Genomic DNA, 20107 nt, shown 5'->3' with positions numbered 1-20107 from the left:
TTAATAATGGGTGTGTTTTGAGTGTAACGTGCAATAAACCAATCACCATGTCTCTTGCCCCAAATTCTCTTTAAGAGCCAGGTGTTTTCTGTCTTTCTGGTATTGCTATTTCAATGGCGCAGCTAACTGGACATGTCCAACACTTCTCAGCAGAGGAAGAGCTGGACACTTACTTGCTCGTTCACATTCGACCATTCTGTTACTGTTGATGTAAAAGTTTGCATAGCTGCCAACAGGCATGCCCTAAGGGTTTGTGCACTGCTGCGTGTTAATGTTAATGTGCATAACAAGCGGGGCTATATGTGCGTTAGGGCTTTTTTCATTTTAATTATATGTGCATAAAGAATTGTGGGTAACTGGAGGACAAAAAGAAGAGGTGTTTTGCTGAAATCTGACTCCCCACACAGCTAAATGGATGCAAACACCTACACTGGTGATTTCTGTAGCTACTGTAACTGTAGATTTATCCTTACTTATGAAGAGAAAAAAAAGAAAAAACAATTTTTGAGAGTGATCTGTTAAGCTCATTGTTCTGCGTACTCACAAAGGGTAGTCAGATTTTGGCAGAGAGCTAGAATTAGGCACAACACCTGCAAAAGTGATTCGCTGAACTGACAGCTTTCTACAAATCAATTAACGTATAATTAAAGTATAGGGAGACACAGTACACATAGTTGATAATGACAGGACATATGAAAATCCATTAGTCTGCTTATTAAATTGCTGTCACACCCTTGCACTGTTTTCCCTGTGTTTCTGGTCCCCCTGTGTGTTCCCCAGTAATTTTCCGTCACGTGTGTCTTATTTGTAGCTCCGCCCCCTCGTTACCTGTTTCCCCAGGTGTGTGCTTCCTGCGTGTATATATAGTCCTCTTGTGTCAGTGTTTCCTGGTCGGTCTTTGCACCTTCCTCTGTTGTTTTGTCTTCCCGTGTATACTTCTTGTTTCATATAGTTTAGTGCCTTTGTTTATTCCTGGTTATTTCTTGTTTATCCTAGTTTATTTTCCTTGTTTATTTCTTGTTTATTTTCTTGTCCTTTTTAGTTCCTCGTTTGTTTCGTTTGTTAGCCTCCCTGTTTGTTTATGTTATCTTTATCTCTTGTTTGTTTTGTTTTTTTTGTTTATTTATTTAATAAATCCGTCATTACCTGCATTTACGTCCACCTCCTGCCTGCAGTTCATTACAATTGCAGTGTGAAATCTAAACTAACTGTACCAATATACTGTATAGCACAGCTGTCCAATAAAAAAAATAAAGTATCTCAATTTTTATGATGAATGGACCAAAAGAAATTCTCCAAAATCAGCTGAAATAAACTCTTTTTACATTGACTTCCATAAAAAAAATTAGGAAGATTTTATTTCTCTCCTGTAAAGTTGCTATTTTGAAGATGTTTGTCATTGGACAGCAACGAAATACAATGTAACCAACACACAAACCTTAGTGCAACAATGACAATACAGTTTATCACCATTCTTCTTGGTAAAATACTAAATATCATTCAACAAAATCGCAGTTACTGTGACATGTTTTAACACATATCTTCAGAAAAGCATCCTATGTTTTTTTTTTTTTTAAGGCAAATTTCCCATTTAAAATGCCCTATAGCCCTAGAACTTATTTGCATGGAAATGAAATATGTAATGTATATTATATATAATGCACAGAGCACTTTCAGTCAATTAAAGCTGACGTACACGAATGAACCGACCTAATTTGTAATAATACACCTTTAACTATAACGCTATGTCTACAGAATTGCATTACATTCTTTACATTATTTTAATAATAAAACCATCAAAGGACGATCTTAAAAGTGTGCGAGACAGTGAGAGCGGCTGTGCGTGTGGGTGGGTGTCACTGTGAGACAGAGACAGATGTGAAAAGGTAGAGTAGGAGTTTTAATTATACCTTCTCTTTGTGCGTGTGGTCTGGAGGAAAATTATGTTATGAAATATGAAAGCGAGAGGAAATGCCTAAAGCTACCTCACATGTCTGGCTGCAGATACGCTACGTTTCCTCGTCCGCAGTCATATTCCCTCGCTCTCGGTGTGTGTGTGTGTGTGTGTGTGTGTGTGTGCAGAAGACCAGAAGACAAAACGGGGTGGGTCTGGAGCTCATACATCAAAGTAGCATGCGTGAGACCCGGAGCAGTTATTATGCATAGACTACAGCTGGAAGCACGAGCCAGGTCATAACACAATCCTCATAACTCAGTCTGAACCCATAACACTTTATTCTACTGCTGCCATGTGAATGTGTGAGTGTGTGTGTGAGGGGTTTGTTTACATAACTTGTCAGGAAAGAAAGAAAAAAGTCCTGCTTCTGGAGGCTCAATCCACAGGTCTCTATTTTTTTACATCTGTCTAAATCTGGCAGTCCTGAATTTCATTAAAAGAAATGCATAAAAATAACTTAAGTTACGTTGTCATTTTGAAAAATGTGGGGCCGCATCCTGTGAAAGGAGCATTGCGATGCTCATTGCTATCTTACACCCGGCCAACAGTCTAGTTTCACATCTTTCGCCTGCGTTGTTTAAATAGCAACTGCTTGTGTGAATATATCTACACTGGTAGCTGACTGGTCTCAAAATGAGGTGTGAACAGGTACATTTCTGCCGCATTGCTATTTTGGCAAGAAAAAACACAGGTCAGGGGCGCCACTGACTGTTAACAATCTAGGAAGTCAACAGTCAGACGCTCATTGCTATCTTGGCAGCGAACTGTCAACACAGGCACATCCCCAAGCTTTTTTTTTTACATGAACAATAAACAGAATAAACGGGCGTGAACAAGCAGGTGAGTTTTCTCTGCTAAGAAGAAAAAGAAGTGTTGGACACGTCCAGGTTACTGCGCTCCTAAAATAGCAATCCACCATAGTCAGAAAACATCTGGCTCATAAAGGTATTGTGACACGTGGATCGGTATATTGCACGTTACGCCCAAAACACACCCATGATTAATTTGAATAATTTATACATCCCTTTAGCACATTTCAAACTGTGTAAGGTGTACTTTTCCTGTCGTTACAATAGCAAAGACACACGGACATGCCCTAAATCAAGCTGTGGTTGACGGCTTGCCTGTAGATCACTAAATTAGAGCTCAAAGTTTTTGTGTGATGATGATGATGATACAAAGATACTAACACATATTTTACATTAAAATGTGCTACATTTGCATCTAAACATGAATGCAAAATGTTTTTACAACCCATTTATATGAGCTTTTCATGTTACCTAAAAATACTTGTAGATTTATTTATGTTAAAATTTCTGCACACAAAGTATGATCTGGCCATGCCCCCAACTAATTTCATTGGCCATTGGCAGTTTGAAGCTTGGTATAATGGTACAATGGTTTATGTTTAAGCAGCACAATCTTGATGTTTTAATCTAATGCCTTTTCCAGCGGCTGCATCTTCGTTTACAAAAACATCATACAAAAAAAACAAAAATATTGAATGAGATGACGTGTGTCCAAATATTTGTCTAGTGGTGTACTTGCTATTTATTCTATTTAAGAGCAAATTAAAATAAATTTTATATTCTTTGGCACCTTTAAAAAAATAATCATCTAATATTTGCCTTTATGAAATTGCTGCATGAATCTAAAAAATATTACAACCCATTTTACTTATTTTAAGTGATCTTTTCAAGTTAAATGACCTGATTGCTCTGACATTTACTTTACTAATGCATTTGGCATATTTTGAGAAATACTTTTTGAAGGAAAAAAATATATGCCATGATGTTAAAGATAATTTCATTAGATAAGGTCACTTATTTAAGTACAAAAAAAATGTCACAAAATAGGATGAATGATATTGTGATATTTTTATATTCATTAGGAATCACAGATATGTTGCCTACACTGTTTTTCTCTTGCTGTGAAAGAGAAAAGGAGAGAGGAGGAGAGATAATTGTATAAGAAGGGCAAGAGAAATAAAAAAAGAGGCTAAAAATAATGATTATTGAAATAGAGGCAGACACACAACGAGAGAAGTAAGTTGAAAGTGAACATGAAAAGAAGAGCCATCAAATTTGATCTTATTAGTGAAGAGGAGCGAGGTAGCAGACAAAGAGCTCTCGGCAGATCTCCGTCTGAGCAGTGTGAGGGTTATCAGAAAGAGGAAGAGGAAGAAAAGCTTCATTAATGCTCCAGCCAGTGAAGTAATCCTAAGATATAGATTCTGTATCATCAGTGTCTGAAGCACTTCAACATCACAGAGTCTTATAGAAGGAAAACGATAAGATATTAGATAAAATAGAAATGGGATGGGTGACATGACAAACATAGAGCTCTAGAAAAATATGAGAGTCCACTTAAAAATGATGAGTTTCTTTGATTTTACAAAATTGAAAACCTCTGGAATATAATCAAGAGGAAGATGGATGATCACAAGCCAACAAACCAAGCTGAACTGCTTGAATTTTTGCACCAGGAGTAGTATAAAGTTATCTAAAAGCAGTGTGTAAGACTGGTGGAGGAGAACATGCCAAGATGCAGTAAAACTGTGATTAAAAAACAGGTTTATTCCACCAAATATTGATTTCTGAGCTCTACATCTTTTTTATCTATTTTTTCTTTTCTCATTTTCTGCAAATAAATGCTCTAAATGACAATATTTTTATTTGAAATTTGGGAGAAATGTTGTCCATAGTAGAACAACAATATTCATTTTACTCAAACATATACCTATAAACAGCAAAATCAGAGTAACTGATTCAGAAACTGAAGTGGTCTCCTAATTTGTTTAGAGCTGACTAGGATGTTTTCATGTCACTCGCTAAAATAAATAAAATTTAAAACTCAATTTCCAATGGTGTGCTGTTTTTTGTAATAAGATATTTTGTATTGTATATTTTTTACTGAAATATTAAAGCTGTCCATTAAAAAAAGGAAAGAATAACATTTAAATCCACTCTTCCCTTATTTTCCTGAATACTCTGTAATATCAAAACATTTTTGTAACAAGTTTCTTCTTTTTTAATTTTGTCTTATTTATTTATTTAATTTATTTATGTTTCTATTTTTTTTTTTTCCTTTAATCAATCTTGGTCTATTATTCATTAAAATGTAATGGGTGACCTGACAAACATATATGATGATGTACATCACTGCATACAGTACAATAATGCTATAATCTCGGCTGTACAAAATTCAAAATAAAAAAATTTATTCAATTAATTAATTAGAACTAGAATTTGAGTTGGTTTCACCATCCATGATGCTAAAGTGAATTTAAACCGGAATTACTGGAAGTGGAACTGAATTCATTGCAATTCAGAGAAATGAATCCTTATCACATATCAGTAACAACCAAAGGTGTCAAAAGAATTTACATTCTTGTACAAGTAGAAGTATAGTTACTAGGGTTTTAAATACTGCGTCTAATCTGTTGAACATGCCTGATCACGTACCGCTTTAATGTTCTAACTCGCCGGCCTTCTAATTAGGTTCATGTGGCTCCCCTTATATAAATAGCCCCCTGTTTCAGTCTCTCATTGTCAATCTATTTTTTGAATCTCTTCTACTCTCTAATCTCTTCCCTGCATTTCTTTTCTTTATCTACTCTTTTCATATTTTCGACTACTTTTTTTACCTAGACATTTGTTTTGTTAGCCTTCTTAATGCTGACCTATTTTGTATATTTTGACTACCCTTTTGCCTTGCCCTTCTGCTTATATTTTGGGTTTCCAGTGTATGACCCCCTTGCCTGCTCACTCCGGTATGTTGTATGTTTATGCTGCTTTTTTGTTACTGATCTTGCCTGTCCCTGACTATTCCTACAAGTTTAACCCTCTACTTAATAAATTGTGAATTTGGTATCCGTGTGTGTCTGTCGTGTGTTTGGCCACCGTGACACTGTGACACTTCCTGAACCTTAAACCTGAAAAATCCATGCTAGTCTAAGAGCGTTTTCACTCCTGCAAGTCCAGATGCACCATGGTTTGTGTGTTTGTTACATTGTATGCATTGGTTGGACCAAATTCTGGCTCCTATTACACCAGCTACTCTGGTTTAGACCGAAGTGAGAAGTCCGAAATTTCAGACCAAATTAGGTAGGTGTGAAAGCCCCCAAAAAGCTTACTTTGAATGCAGAGAATATTTGACAACCAAAAAATATTTGGAAACTAAAAATATGATGTCAGAAAGTTCATATATGCTAACAATATAGTCATCATATAAACACCCAAAAAAGTTGAACCAAAAGCTGAAACAAATAGAGAACTGAATTTAAAGAAGCTCAAAAGAACACAAGAAGGAAACGACTGTTACCTGTGGTCTCCACTATGCCTTCTAATATAACCACGATCTCGAACTGTTCATTCATGAGTGACCGCTGGGACAGCTCAAAGAAGGGGCTCTTGGGGTTGATCTCATGGCAGATGGTCAGAGGAGACACGAGGAAGAGCTGGTCAGCACCTGTCCCGAACCCAACGTCCAGCTCACACTGATCCAGCGGCAGGAACTCGCCCTCAGGAGTCTGACGAGACTGAAAACACATGAAAAGAGTGAATTTGAAGGAGGTCATCATATTTAACAGCATCTTAACCATCCAACAAAATACATTTTAATAAATAAAAATAAATAAATAAATAAATAATATTGTCATTTAGAGAATTTATTTGCAGAAAATAAGAAATGGTCATTCTTTTTGTAGGTCACTTGGAAGAGGAAGACGGATGGTCACAAGCCATCAAACCAAGCTGAACTGCTTGAATTGGTGTGAAGTGGCACAAGGTCACCCAAAAGCAGTGTGAAAGACTGGTGGAGAGCATCCCAAGACATATGAAAACGATATTGATTTCTGAAGAATCTTTTTTTTTCATTAGTTTGACCATTTCCTGCTAAATTGTTAGTTATTCATAGAATAAAACAACAGTGTTCATTTTACCCAAACACATGCCAGCGAAAAGGATAATTTTTAAGTGTCTTTTATTTTTTCTTGGAGTTGTAAGCTGCCTTCCAGATGACATCTTTTCCAGGGACATACATGCATTGTTTTCAACAAGACAATGCAAAAGCATGTGCTGCACAGAAGATCAGGACAAAAGACGTCCTGAAACACTTCACTGCTTTCTATCCTTAGTTCCTCAATGTATTTTAAGTGTTCCGGGAAGGAGTGGCAACATTACAAAGTATTAAATGCTTCACTGTCTAATTATTGAATTAGTAAATGTTTATTTATATAAAAATTTTAAACAGATTATATTTTAGTATTTTATTCTTCCAATTCTAGTCCTTCAATCGTGTAGCTGACGTTCACTTTCTCTCACATGATTCAACATTCTCTGCTGAATTCATTCAGGCTGAGTGTTTCTCTCGAGGCCAGAACAGCAGGCACTGACCCCTGATCTCTGAAAAAAATCACTCTATCTATCCATCCATCCATTCTGACCATCCGTTCTAAAAAGAAATGAGACTGAAACAGGCAAGATCTCCAGAGCAGCTGAAAAACTGCTGCTGAAACTGTTCTTTATTCCACGTTTAGACTTAGACTCTGGCTGTGGTTACTGGTTTTGTATTGAGATGAAGTTTAAAAGTAATTGACGAAATCTGAAAAAATCAAGCTTGGTTCCAGATGCCTCCTGGTCATCTTAAAGCCGACGCCCAAGTGGATGTGTTTAATTTAATCAGAACCTTACCTGATTTTACATTAATATGCTCTGACTAGACACTAATATAGTAATTTTAACAATGAATACGATTAGAAGATGGTTTAATGAACACAGTAATGTATTCTATGAAAGTCATTTCTATATAAGACACGTTCATAATACACTATTTTACACTCATAAGGCATTAATAACATGGCTGAATTATGACTGAATCATTATTTTTAAATGTTCTGCATTAGGTAAATACTCTAGTCATCTAAACTATGAAGAAAAAACATGGAATTATGTAGTTTGTTTAACACTTTTTTTTAAACAATATGTTTTATAGTTTATAGTTTATATTTAAGTATACAGTTTGCACATCTTGACATTTTCTCAGTCAGCTTTGTGATATAATAGCTGTGCTGAGCTTAATAAAATTTCTTGTTTGAGAGCATCAGTTGTAAAGTTGTAAAGTTGTGAAGCGGTAGAGTCGGTATACAGTGAATATATATATTCATCCATATTTAATTAAAAAAAAGAAAATAAGTACTTTACATTACATTACATTACATTTGGCAGATGCTTTTGTCCAAAGCGACTTACAATAATGAAGTACAAAAGTAATAGAAGTTAAAGGTAAAACATCTTTAGATAGGGCCTTAAGGAGGTCGAAGGGAAATAAAGGGATAGAGGAGTGAAGGAGGGGAAGAAGGAAATGAGGTTAGAAGTAGTTAGTTTGTTAGAGGTGTTAGGAGAGTAAGTGCTCTTTGAAGAGCTCTGTCTTCAGGAGTTTATTAAAGATAGCGAGAGATTCTCCTGATCTGGTAGTGGAAGGTAGTTTGTTCCACCATTGGGGAACTCTGTATGAGAACAGTCTGGATTGCTTTGTGTGAATGTTTGGCAAAGCGAAACTAAATAAAGGTCATTCAAAAAATCCAAGAACTTTGAAAGTTTCCTCAAGTGCAGTCGGAAAGACTATCAAAAAACAATATGATGAAACTGGCCCTCATCAGGACCGCAACAGGAAAGGAAGACAAGGAGTTACTTGATTATCCCTTATGTGTTCGTTCATAGTCTGGATGACTTCCGTGTTCATTTACAATGTAGGAACAAATAATAAAAAACATTAAATGAGAAGGTGTGTCCAAAAATTGACTGGCACTGTATTTAGAAAGTGTTACTGTTATTTGTATTTACTGAGCAAATAAAACTTTACTGTCCAGATAAGCAGATTTTTCATTCTAATTTGCACAATGCTGTATGTGCATATAGTACAGCCATATAAGAGATTACCATATGGGCAGGTAAGTGTGCAACAATGCTTATGATTTATTAGCATAATGCTGATGTTTAAGGTATAATGCTGCCTTGAAGTCATGTTGAAAATATTGCATTTAAGAGATGAGTGCACATGAACGCCACCATATACGTATTTAAAATGTAATATTTAACAGTGAGAAACTCAATAGGGTTTTTAATGGGCCACAAATTTCCTAATTGGGGGTGTGTCAGAGGAAAAGCTAATTTGACAGCAACTGTATCAGATTTCAATGCTATTCATAAGGAAGATAAAGATTCCAAAAAAAAACAATACATTATTCAAAATTATTTAGAATGATATGGAAAACTGTTGGTCGTATTAATTGAGCTGCATATTTTGCTGGTAAGAATTGAGTTTTAATTGTGGGTACAATAGCATCCCACACATTTTCAATTAGGGATAGGTCTGGAAATGTGGAGGCTGACCATGGCATGGCATCTGTAACTGTGTGTGTTCAAGGCGAGATCTTGAAATGGCAGCTGCATGTGGAAAATTTATCACCTCTGATTGCAAGACTTTTATAACATAATGTTGAACTGTCAAAGAGCACCTTACACCATGACAACAGGTATTCTGAATGTATGCCACGTGACATCATAATGTTTGTCTTGGTTCTGACCACAGTACGGATTCTTTGTAAAGCATTTTTCCTGGTTTAATTTCCACCAACAATTCTGTTATTTTATGACTAGTCAGTATAAAAAATATATATTTTTCTGTAAATATACAGATACAAATACTGCGTAAGAAAAGTTGACATAGGTCAAAAATTCAGTTCATAAAACAAATACTAATTTTCAATACATTTGGTGTTTTAGAATACAGAATATATTGATAAATATATGGATAAATGAAAAAAGAGCTACCTTAGACTTCCAATAATAATAAAACCTCCTAAATTAAATTATTAAATAAGTTATTTAAAATATAAATATATAAATATATAGCTCTATTTGGGCTAATTTAACCATATAGGTTCAAATTTGCAGCTCATTAATGTGCTAATTCATTAAAAAAAAACACTTTTTTACACTAAGCTAGAATACTGGACCATTTCCCTTTATTTTAAAATTTATACTGTTAGTGTAAATTTACAGATTCTTTTGGGTTTTTTTTACAGGGTGTCAATACTGTCACAGGAAGGTTTTTCTATACCACTGACTACTATTTTAGACAATTGCTGTAAGAATTTGATTGCATTCAGCAATATTACAGTTACTGAGATTCGGATTTTGGATAATCACCAGCCCACAGGATCCCCATCACTTTTAAATTTGGATAAAGCAAATTTGGATTGTGGATAAAGCACCATCATATTAAAATATTAAAAAATGCTTAATGCTGGGGGGCTTTACATGGGCTGGGGGGCGCATACTGCAACGATGAAAAAGAGTGTCTGCAAAGATCTGGACATATTGTGTATCTATGTAATACTTTGAGGCGTTACATACATCCCTGCTCCCTTAATCTGCATGTTCAGAATCAGCCATGAATACTAATAGCGTGATTTATCATGTGTGTAGCTTCCCATAGAGGGCCATGTCAGATGTTCTGGCTCGGCATGTCCTCATGGGATGTGTGTGTGTGTGTGTGTGTGTGTGTGTGTGTGTACGAGTATGTGTGTGTGTGTGTTTGAGTGTGTGTGCACATCAGCAGTGGCTAAGGGGTGTGTGAACAGTGTTTGGACAGGCCATGTCCCTTATAAGGCCGTACAGTCAGGCAGAAACATTTAATAACCCTCACGCAGACACACCGTGACACACACACACACACACACACACACACACACACACACACACACAGAAACACACACACACACACACACACACTCTCCATCTCCTCTATGGCGTCTTCTTGTTTATTTTTTATACAGTATCCTCCCTTACTGGCTCTCCAACAAAGACACACTGTAGAGAAAGAGAAATAAACAGCGCTGACAGAGAGCAGAATATGAAGAAGTGCCAAAGCCGAAAGGAAATGCCAACGCCACCCCCCACCTCGCTCTCCCCCACTCCGGCACGCTTTCTGTGTCTACAAATTAATAGGATAAGACAGCATGGTGCATCTGTGTTGGTGTCCATGTGTGTATGTGCATGAATGTGAGCATCACTTGCTCTGTGATGGGATTAAATTACGTTAGATTATAGGGTCATCTTCAGTTGAGTAGAGTCTTGGTGAAGATGAGCAACAAATCTTGCCAACGAAATTTTGTAAGATGCCAGGTGATCTCAGACCATCATTACAAGCACTTTGACAGCCCAACGTTACCCTACCTTTTTTGAACTATTTCACTAGAACAATGTTTGTCTAGACACTACTGCTGCCGTCTAGACTTAAGAGCTTGCTTTTAAAACACTATGAAGGTGTTATGCCATTGACTACAGCCACCAGACCTATCCCTGAGTACTGAATGTGGAATGCATTTGAAAGCACTATCAATACTCCACCCCTTACCATCAAATTTCAAGGAGTTTGGGTGCAACTATTTTTGCAACTACTTATTTGACGACAAGTATATGATATTGTACACCAACATTGTCAAACTTCATGAAATACCACTAAGTATATCAATCACCTGTAATGGCTAGGGGCCGGCCGAGTGCTTCTTCGGCCGCCAGGGGGAGGTCTTGAGCCCCTAATCAGACCTGATCCACTCCACCTGGGTTTGCCCCTATATAAACCCTGAGATTCAGGTCCTCGGGGCTGGATCTTTCTGTAATGGGTTGGAGTGCTACAGATAGGTGGCACTCCAGCCCAGAGAGTTGTAGAACCCAGTGGCAGAACAGTAGATCTCAAAGCAGGTAAACTCAAGAAAAAAGGGAAATAATGATAATAACAATAATAATTAATTATATATAATCATTAATATACATAAATATATATTAATAGGATATATAATATTATAATAATAAAATTATATGTATATATATATGTATGTATGTATATATAGATATAAATATATTTATATATATATATATATATATCCTTATTAAACCCCGCTCCACGCGGGGATCGAACCCAGGCTGTCGCGGTCGCAGCCCAGTGCTCTAACCGCTGCACCAGCGAGCGGATTGGGATGCGGCCGCTTTATTCGCCCTTAGAGCCTCCGCCGAAAGGGGCGGAGCAACGAAAACGGGCGGAGGACGAAAACGGGTGCAAAACAAAGCCACGCCTAGCGTGAGTGAAATAGTGGGGGAGAATGTAAACAAGACTCGCCGCGGAAGCTAACGGCTACCTCTTATGGCGCGAGGTAAAAACAAAAGAGCTTCCAAACTAAACAAAGAAGTGAATTGGGGTGCTTTTGGATTAAACGCTGCTCCACCAGAGAGAAGAGGAACAGCGAGGGGAGAGAAAAGGTGAGCACACCGCGCGCCTCGCAGCGGCTACCACACACACACAAACACAGACACACAGACCCGAGAGAAAGGGGGGTTAGCCGCGGAGCACACCGCACAACACGACTACACCACACTCGAGATATAAAGGGACAGAGGAAGCTACTTATGCGGTAGGAGTATGCCAGCGGTGCTGGATCATACTCTCTCCAAAGGGATAGCAGGAAGAGAAGGGGGAAAAAGAGCAGAGGCTCGGTCTAGAAACCGGCATAGATTCGCTCCCACGAGCTTCAAAGATCCAGCCCCGAGGACCTGAATCTCAGGGTTTATATAGGGGCAAACCCAGGTGGAGTGGATCAGGTCTGATTAGGGGCTCAAGACCTCCCCCTGGCGGCCGAAGAAGCACTCGGCCGGCCCCTAGCCATTACATCACCTTAGGGGATTGCTTGGGAATGGGAATTACTGTAACAGTTGGGAGGTGTTATCTTCTGCATGAGGTTTAACATTGATCTAGATGAGTCTTGGTGAAGATGAGCAACAAATCTGGCCATCAAAGGCCTGGTGTCATGGTGTGGGGAGGTGCAATGCCATGTACAATGCCAGGTCAGCTCAAGCCATCATTACAGGCCCTTGACAGTTCAATGTTATGTTCATATTGTCCCACAATCAGTGGACTTACCTTTTTTCAACCCAACACACTCTGGAGCGCTAGTCCAACAGGACAATGCTCGTCCACATACTGCTGCCATCTCACGTCAAACAAGCAAGGCTTACTTTGAAGACACTATGAAGATGCTATGACATGGCCAGCCATATTAGGTAGAACTCATACAAGCTCAGAAGTATCAAATAAAAAATCAAAGCTTTAATAACAAAATAAATAATACAGAGAATAGTCAAAATAAACAAGGTCAGTACCAGTAAACAAGGGAGAAACAGGAGAAACAGGAGAAAACATACCAGGGTCACGTCTTAGTACTCAGGTGAATGACTTCCTAAAGGCGTCACATGATCGTGAGAATCATCATGAGTGGTGCATTCTGGGTAGTGTAGTCTTGTGACCTATCCCCGATTGGAAATACTACATGTGGAATGCTATTGGAAGTGCTATCAACTATCTTGCTCAAAATCCACAGGAACTGTGTGAGAATATTCATGCTGCATGGTAAGGAGTTTTGCATGACCATCCATTAGAAACCTCTACAACTCCATAGCATGTTGCGTTACAGGTGCAATACGTTATACACTACTTCTGTATGTGTAGCCTTATACATATGATCTATAGCAGGGGTGTCCAAACTACAGCCCAAGGGCCATTTGCGGCCCCTTTCCTTTTTTGTAGCGGCCTGCGAGGTATTTTAGAAATAGAACGAAAGTTGGCCCGCTGTTGAGCAGGTTTTTATAATGTGAGATTCAAAGTTTGAACGCTAGGAGTCAGAAACAGGCAAAAGAGTGTGCATTTCTAGCGCAAAAAAACGGGGCAAAAGAGTCTAAAAGCGGATAGAGTGCGCTTTTCTAGCGCAAAAAAACGGGGCAAAAGAGTCTAAAAGCGGATAGAGTGCGCTTTTCTAGCGCAAAAAAACGGGGCAAAAGAGTCTAAAAGCGGAGAGAGTGCGCATTTCTAGCGCAGAAAAACGGGGCAAAAGAGTCTAAAAGCGGAGAGAGTGCGCATTTCTAGCGCAGAAAAACGGGGCAAAAGAGTCTAAAAGCGGAGAGAGTACGCATTTCTAGCATAGAAAAACGGGGCAAAAGAGTCTAAAAGCGGAGAGAGTGCGCATTTCTAGCGCAGAAAAACGGGGCAAAAGAGTCTAAAAGCGGAGAGAGTGCGCATTTCTAGCGCAGAAAAACGGGGCAAAAGAGTCTAAAAGCGGAGAGAGTACGCATTTCTAGCGCAGAAAAACGGGGCAAAAGAGTCTAAAAGCGGAGAGAGTACGCATTTCTAGCGCAGAAAAACGGGGCAAAAGAGTCTAAAAGCGGAGAGAGTACGCATTTCTAGCGCAGAAAAGCGGGCCAAAGAGTCTAAAAGTGGAGAGTGTGCGCATTTCTAGCGCAGAAAAACGTGCCAAGGAGTCTAAAAGTTGCTGTAATTAAGGCGTTTAATATAGACATCATGAAATTAAACATCAATTTGAAAAATATAATCAGCTAAAATGTATTATTTAAAGTGGTATATTTCATAATTTGTTTTATTACAGAGTGTGGCCTGTGACTTCAAATATATTTCTCCTTCTGGCCCCCAACAAAAAAAGTTTGGACACCCCTGATCTATAGTTTCCAATATCATTCAACATTTTAATCAATTATTGCTCTTGTTGATTATATTACGTAGCTATCATTGATTGCAATGATATTTTTAGTTAGCTGTTCATCTGCTTTGAACATGAATAATGTCTCTGAGGAAACAGGCCTCTACTTCACAATAAATTAATTATGTAGGAAATGGCTGCTTGACATTTCTATCATAATGCTTCACCTGCTGGCCTGCTGGTTGTTTGAATCCAGCTCTGCAAATATGCCCTCTCCTTAGTTGCCTCCCTCAGCTCAGCTCTTCCCTCTTTCTCTGTTTAAATCTTCTCATTTGAATAGAGAAAAGTGCTAAGATTAAAAGAAAAACATCCATTACAGAAACACCATCCCCTGAATAAAGTTTAGCAAACAGCTTGTGTCAAAATCCATAAAAAAAGCTTTCATAGAGGAGGCAAACATGGGTTTTAGTCAAAAACGCTTAATGTGGCTTACGTAATGCACCTAACACAAAACTTTAAGTACTTTAAGTACTTTCTAATGCTAAAAGGATGAACCTGTCAACTACAAGGAAAGTAATGTATTTTATGTCAAGCTTTTTCTTTATAATGGGTTTCAATGGGTAGAAAAAGGCTTAGTGTCAACTTTTACACTATTAGCTACTTTCTTTTTTCATCCCAGGTTTATACTTTTCAGCAATGCTCCAGAATCTGGTCGAAAGACTTTCCCCTGCCTGTAGGGACAGTTACTCCAACAAAAGCAAGTTAAAGGAACAAGATGCAACAGATTAGAGATGCAGGCTAGTTGTTAGCAGTTCTAAAATCACAATGGTGATAGCTGTCGACATATAGGTTTGCGTTTCTGCTGTTGAGACTGGAATTAATACTGAAATAATCTCTCTCTTTCTGTACATGTTTGTGCTTTCTCTATGGTAGTCATTGTTTGTAAAGGTGTTTGTTCGAGGTGTTTTTTTATGGATGTGGTCTGCTGCTGGATAGCTAAGTGGCTAGTGTAGATGTTTGTTTAGATAGTTAGTCAGCTAGCTAACTTGCTGGCTAAACATTTTATGGTTTTATGGTATTAGCTAGATAACTGGCTTTTTATTGCTTGCTTTTTATTTCTTGCTTTATAAGTGTAAGTTTAGTCCAGGTATGTGTATTTACTTTACTAAATAACCCAATATTTGGCACAGATGTGGTGTGAAGCGCATTTTACAATGAGTTGCATAAATCACTATGGTAGTCACTGTTTGTAAAGGTGTTTGTTTGACTGTTTTAATGGATGTAGTCTGCTGCTGGATAGCTAAGTGGCTAGTGTAGATGTTTGTTTAGACAGTTAGTTAGCTAGCTAACTTGCTGGTTAAACATTGTTTTATGAGTAATAGCTAGACAACTGCCTTTCCACTGCTTGCTATTTGGTACACCTGCTTTATACTGTAAGTGTAAGTTCAGTCCAGATATGTGTATTTACTTTAGTAATAAATCATCAAATTTGCACAGATTTGGTTTAAAGTGCATTTTACAATGAGTTTCATAAATAAGACACCAGCACAAAACATATTGCTGTTTGCTCGTAATCATAAAATCCACGACACTGGTGTGTCTGTCTAGACTAGCATTTACTGATAACTGATGACTCTAGAATGGTTCGCAAAAACTACAAACTTGTCGAAAATTGGAAAAAATCATTATGTATCTCTGTAGACATGATTATACGTTGCATTCGCCGGCCTGCTGTGCTCAAAACAATCATGCATGGCTAGGGGGAGGAACAGTGAACATTTTCTTCCAGCCTGTAGGGGGAGCCCTGGGGATTAATGCCCCAAAGGTGCCAGGTAATCCTGGTACAGGATCCCCTAATTACATCCATGCCTACGCAAACACTGGTAATTTATGCTGATAGTAAATGAACAGAAGAGTGTTACTGACCAAAATAAATCCTTTTCAGGAAAAATATATGTGTAAATATTTATAAGAATGTTTGTAATTATTTCCAATAACGCAGGAATGGGTATCCCAACATCAGCCGCCTCACGGCTTGTTTTTTCGGAGTCAGCTTACTGCTTAAAATAGCTCATATTTACTGTTAATATATAACTAATAATATATTTTTTTAATAAGAACAACAGTAATCTAACGCTCCAGCTAGAGCTTAGATTGGGCAAAAAAATACAGCCTGACCCTGCCCGCCCCAAAAACTGTCATTATGAGCCCAGACCTGATTTAAACCCCTCCTTTTTTAGTAAGTACAGCAATAAAATGGAGCTTTTAACTAAATTTCCAACTAAATAGTTGGAATGAACGAAATACGTTTTAATGATGGTAATAAACACTACAACATGGAAGAAGCCTATTTTCTTTTACAAACCCGTGACAGGACGTAAATGTGCTCATTTTCCAACCTGCCTCTACTGATTTCTGCCACCACTAACCCTTTCAATAACCTCCAATAGCCTTTAATAGTCTTCAGAAGCCTTCAACAGTCTTACCTGGCGGCCATGTCCACTAAACCGCATAGTTATAATTCTGAGGTGAGCGGTGCGCAAATTGACCAACACGCTTTTAATGTTATCTGAGCAGAGCTGTGGCTTCCAGTATAAACCGATACGGAGTGGAGGAATATCGGTTGATCGCCCATTTTGTTTTTTGGCTGAAAATCGTCCGATACCGATACATAGCCGATCGATCGTCCCATCTCTAACTTTTGTACTTTTGTCCATATAGTGTATCTTTGGCTGCCTCATTCTTATTCCACATACATTCTGTAGAATTCTTTCAATTGGGTCTGCGGGACTGTTCATACAACCAAAACAGAAAAAGTAGTAGCACCACACACACACACACACACACACATGCGATAAGCATAGAAAACATCACTTCCCAGAAATTCTCTCCAACCCACATAAAATCACACACAACCCCTACCCCCACACATTCACACTGTGCTCTCTCTCTCTCTCTCTCTCTCTCTCTCACACACACTCATACAACCCTCACCCACGCAGAGGTTTTTGGGCCACATTCACAGAGTACTCATGTCTCCTCCAGCGTGTTGAGAGCGTTTCCAGTGTGGAGCATCTCTACACTGACGGCCCACATGCAGTCTATCCCAGCCACCCATCCGCTGCCTACACACTCCATATCTCCCTCTAAATTTAACCAGCCTATCTGCTGTATCTCCTCCAGCACAGTTTGCTCCTCAGTAATGGTGTCCCCAGCACTCAATTCCGCTGCACAGTATAGCAGAGATTTTTTACTTTTCATTTTTGAAATTCAATCACGCCACACAATTAATCAAGCTGTATGAATCCAATTTAGACAACAAAATTGGCATACTCATGAGGCCCTGCAGCCACCAGGAACCCTGTGCCCGTGCCGCTATTTGCTGAGCTACATGCATGTGTTATTTTATAGTTTGTGTTATATGCCTGTATGTGTGTAAGCTGTGAAAATAAGATAATATACCAGTAATCTTAACTCAATATGTCTTAAAGTCCTTAACTCACCATGAGCACAATACCAGCAGGAGTAATGCATCTTACATTACCTGCGACTAAACATTTGAGCTGAACCCTGGAGCGGCAGATCTAAACTAAACTGATGCACTATGAAAGATAAGGGTTGAGTGCAAAGCCAACCCACAAAGAACAGAAATAGGTTTGCTGGACCAATTAGACTACCAATTCCCTGTGGCACTCAAACGATGTCTCTATATTTCTGGGATACTTTATGTGATATTGTGTAGTATACATACTATTAGCTATAGTAGTGGAAATAAAATGAGACTTATATACCCTCACCTCAGCATTTCTTACAGTTCATAGCCCAACATGGGCAACACAGGCTAATGTAATGCATTATTATTTTCCCTGTACATGCATTTTGGAGCAGTGAACCATGAAGCTGCAGAACTAAACTAAACAGAACCGATGCACTATGAAAGAGAAGGGTTGAGTGCAAAGCTGACCCACCGAAAATTGCTGAATAAATCTGCTGGATGAGTCAACCAGGAGGATCCCTGCATCATGCTTTTTCTACAATTATCAATGTTCGATGTCCAGATTTTTTAAAACATTTTATATGCTATTAATGTCCACTAGAATCACAGTAGTCACAGGAGAGGTGGGATGTTTAAGTGCTTCACTAGGCTAATGCAATGTCATTGTGCTGTAAACAGTCAGACAGTATAAGCATGTCTTATTAAAAACCTGATTAAGTAAGACGGGGATAGCTGCACATTCTATTAATAATGCCTCAACCATCCCCATAAAGTACGACCCCCTGAGGGGTTTCTCAGCTAGAACTGTCTGCACATGCTGAATGCTACTGTAGCAGAAATTAGCAGGGCTGTTATGAAGTTTCCTTTTGTGTGTTTTTCTGTTCGACTTTCATCTCTCCTGGAAAAAAACAGATGCGCCTTTCCTCTGCTGGAAGTGTTCCTTTTCTGATTTTGAGTTTGGGTCTTGCGGGCTTTGAATTAAAACCAAAACTTCTTAAGAATATTTTTAACACCAGTGCCAGAGGCAGACACACATGCACATCCACAGAGCCACATGGTGAGAGCACAAAACATGAGTCAATCTAACACAGCTAGCACAAACTCACTGCTCTGCTTTTTTTCTCATTTTAACCCATTCAGTGACTTTTCTTAGCCCCCTTACCCAGATTTCTGCTGGCATACCCTGGAATATACACTGTAAAACTAGAGATGGGACCGATCCGATACAATAACGATATCGGGGCTGATCAGCGGAATCAGCGCATCGGATATCGGGTGACCACAGACGATCCACTTACCGATCCATATTGTTGTAAAGGTATTAACTACAGACTGGAGTAAATTATAGTCATAATCCACATATCCTATAAAACCACAGGATCTACAAACACTAACCAGCACAAACACACACATCTGTTATTAAAACAGCGATTAATTCAGTTCGAAAATACAGTTAGCATCGCCAGTTAGCCGTCAAACCACAGATCCTCCCAACTTTATCCAGCACTAAGAAATCTATCTATTATTAGAAAACAGTGATTTATACAGCTAGGAAATACAGCTAGCGTCGCCAGTTAGCTGTTAGCCACTGCAGCTAATCCACTATGCTATCTGTCAAAATAAAAGATTAGTCTAGAACACTGTATTTAATATTTAACATACTTAATGTTTAACTTTTTTTTTAGAATTAATAAAAAAATGTATATTTCATTTGAAAGGAAACTACTGTGTGTTTGTAATAAATGACTTTGGAAGGCACTTGTGGATACTCTTCAAAGGGCTGTGTGGTCAGTTTCAGCCTCATTATGTAACCTTAATCATAGTACCAATAATAAAAAAAAGAGCCCTTTTTTCGGTATTTGTATAGGTATCGGCAGTTTTATATCAGATCGGAGCTGAAAAAAAGTGCATCATCCCATCACTAATTTCAACCATAATCTTAGAGGCTACTTTTGAAGGTCGTGTACCTCTTGGTGAGAGATCGTTGACTGCTAGACATGCCCACTTTTAGGCTATCCATCAGCCAGGAACCATCGTCTTTGTTTGTAGTGATATCATGAATAGGAATCATCGACTGCCCTGGACTGGAACCATATCATCTTTA

The 20107-nt window shown here is 38.3% G+C and overlaps 1 protein-coding gene across 1 annotated transcript in view; it reads right to left on the bottom strand.

The window, feature by feature from the left end:
- kcnj19a (potassium inwardly rectifying channel subfamily J member 19a) overlaps positions 1–20107 on the bottom strand; it is a 62470-nt gene that overhangs the window by 9115 nt on the left and 33248 nt on the right. The window contains exon 2 of the mRNA XM_022672885.2: positions 6281–6497. Within this exon, the coding sequence (XP_022528606.2) occupies positions 6281–6497 (217 nt within the window). The remainder of the gene's footprint in view (positions 1–6280; positions 6498–20107) is intronic.

Source organism: Astyanax mexicanus, chromosome 19 (assembly GCF_023375975.1).
Source record: "Astyanax mexicanus isolate ESR-SI-001 chromosome 19, AstMex3_surface, whole genome shotgun sequence".
In the NCBI taxonomy this organism is placed as follows: Eukaryota; Metazoa; Chordata; class Actinopteri; order Characiformes; family Acestrorhamphidae; genus Astyanax; species Astyanax mexicanus.
Note: the sequence above shows the minus strand (reverse complement) of the source record. Positions and strands in the feature narration are given on the sequence as shown.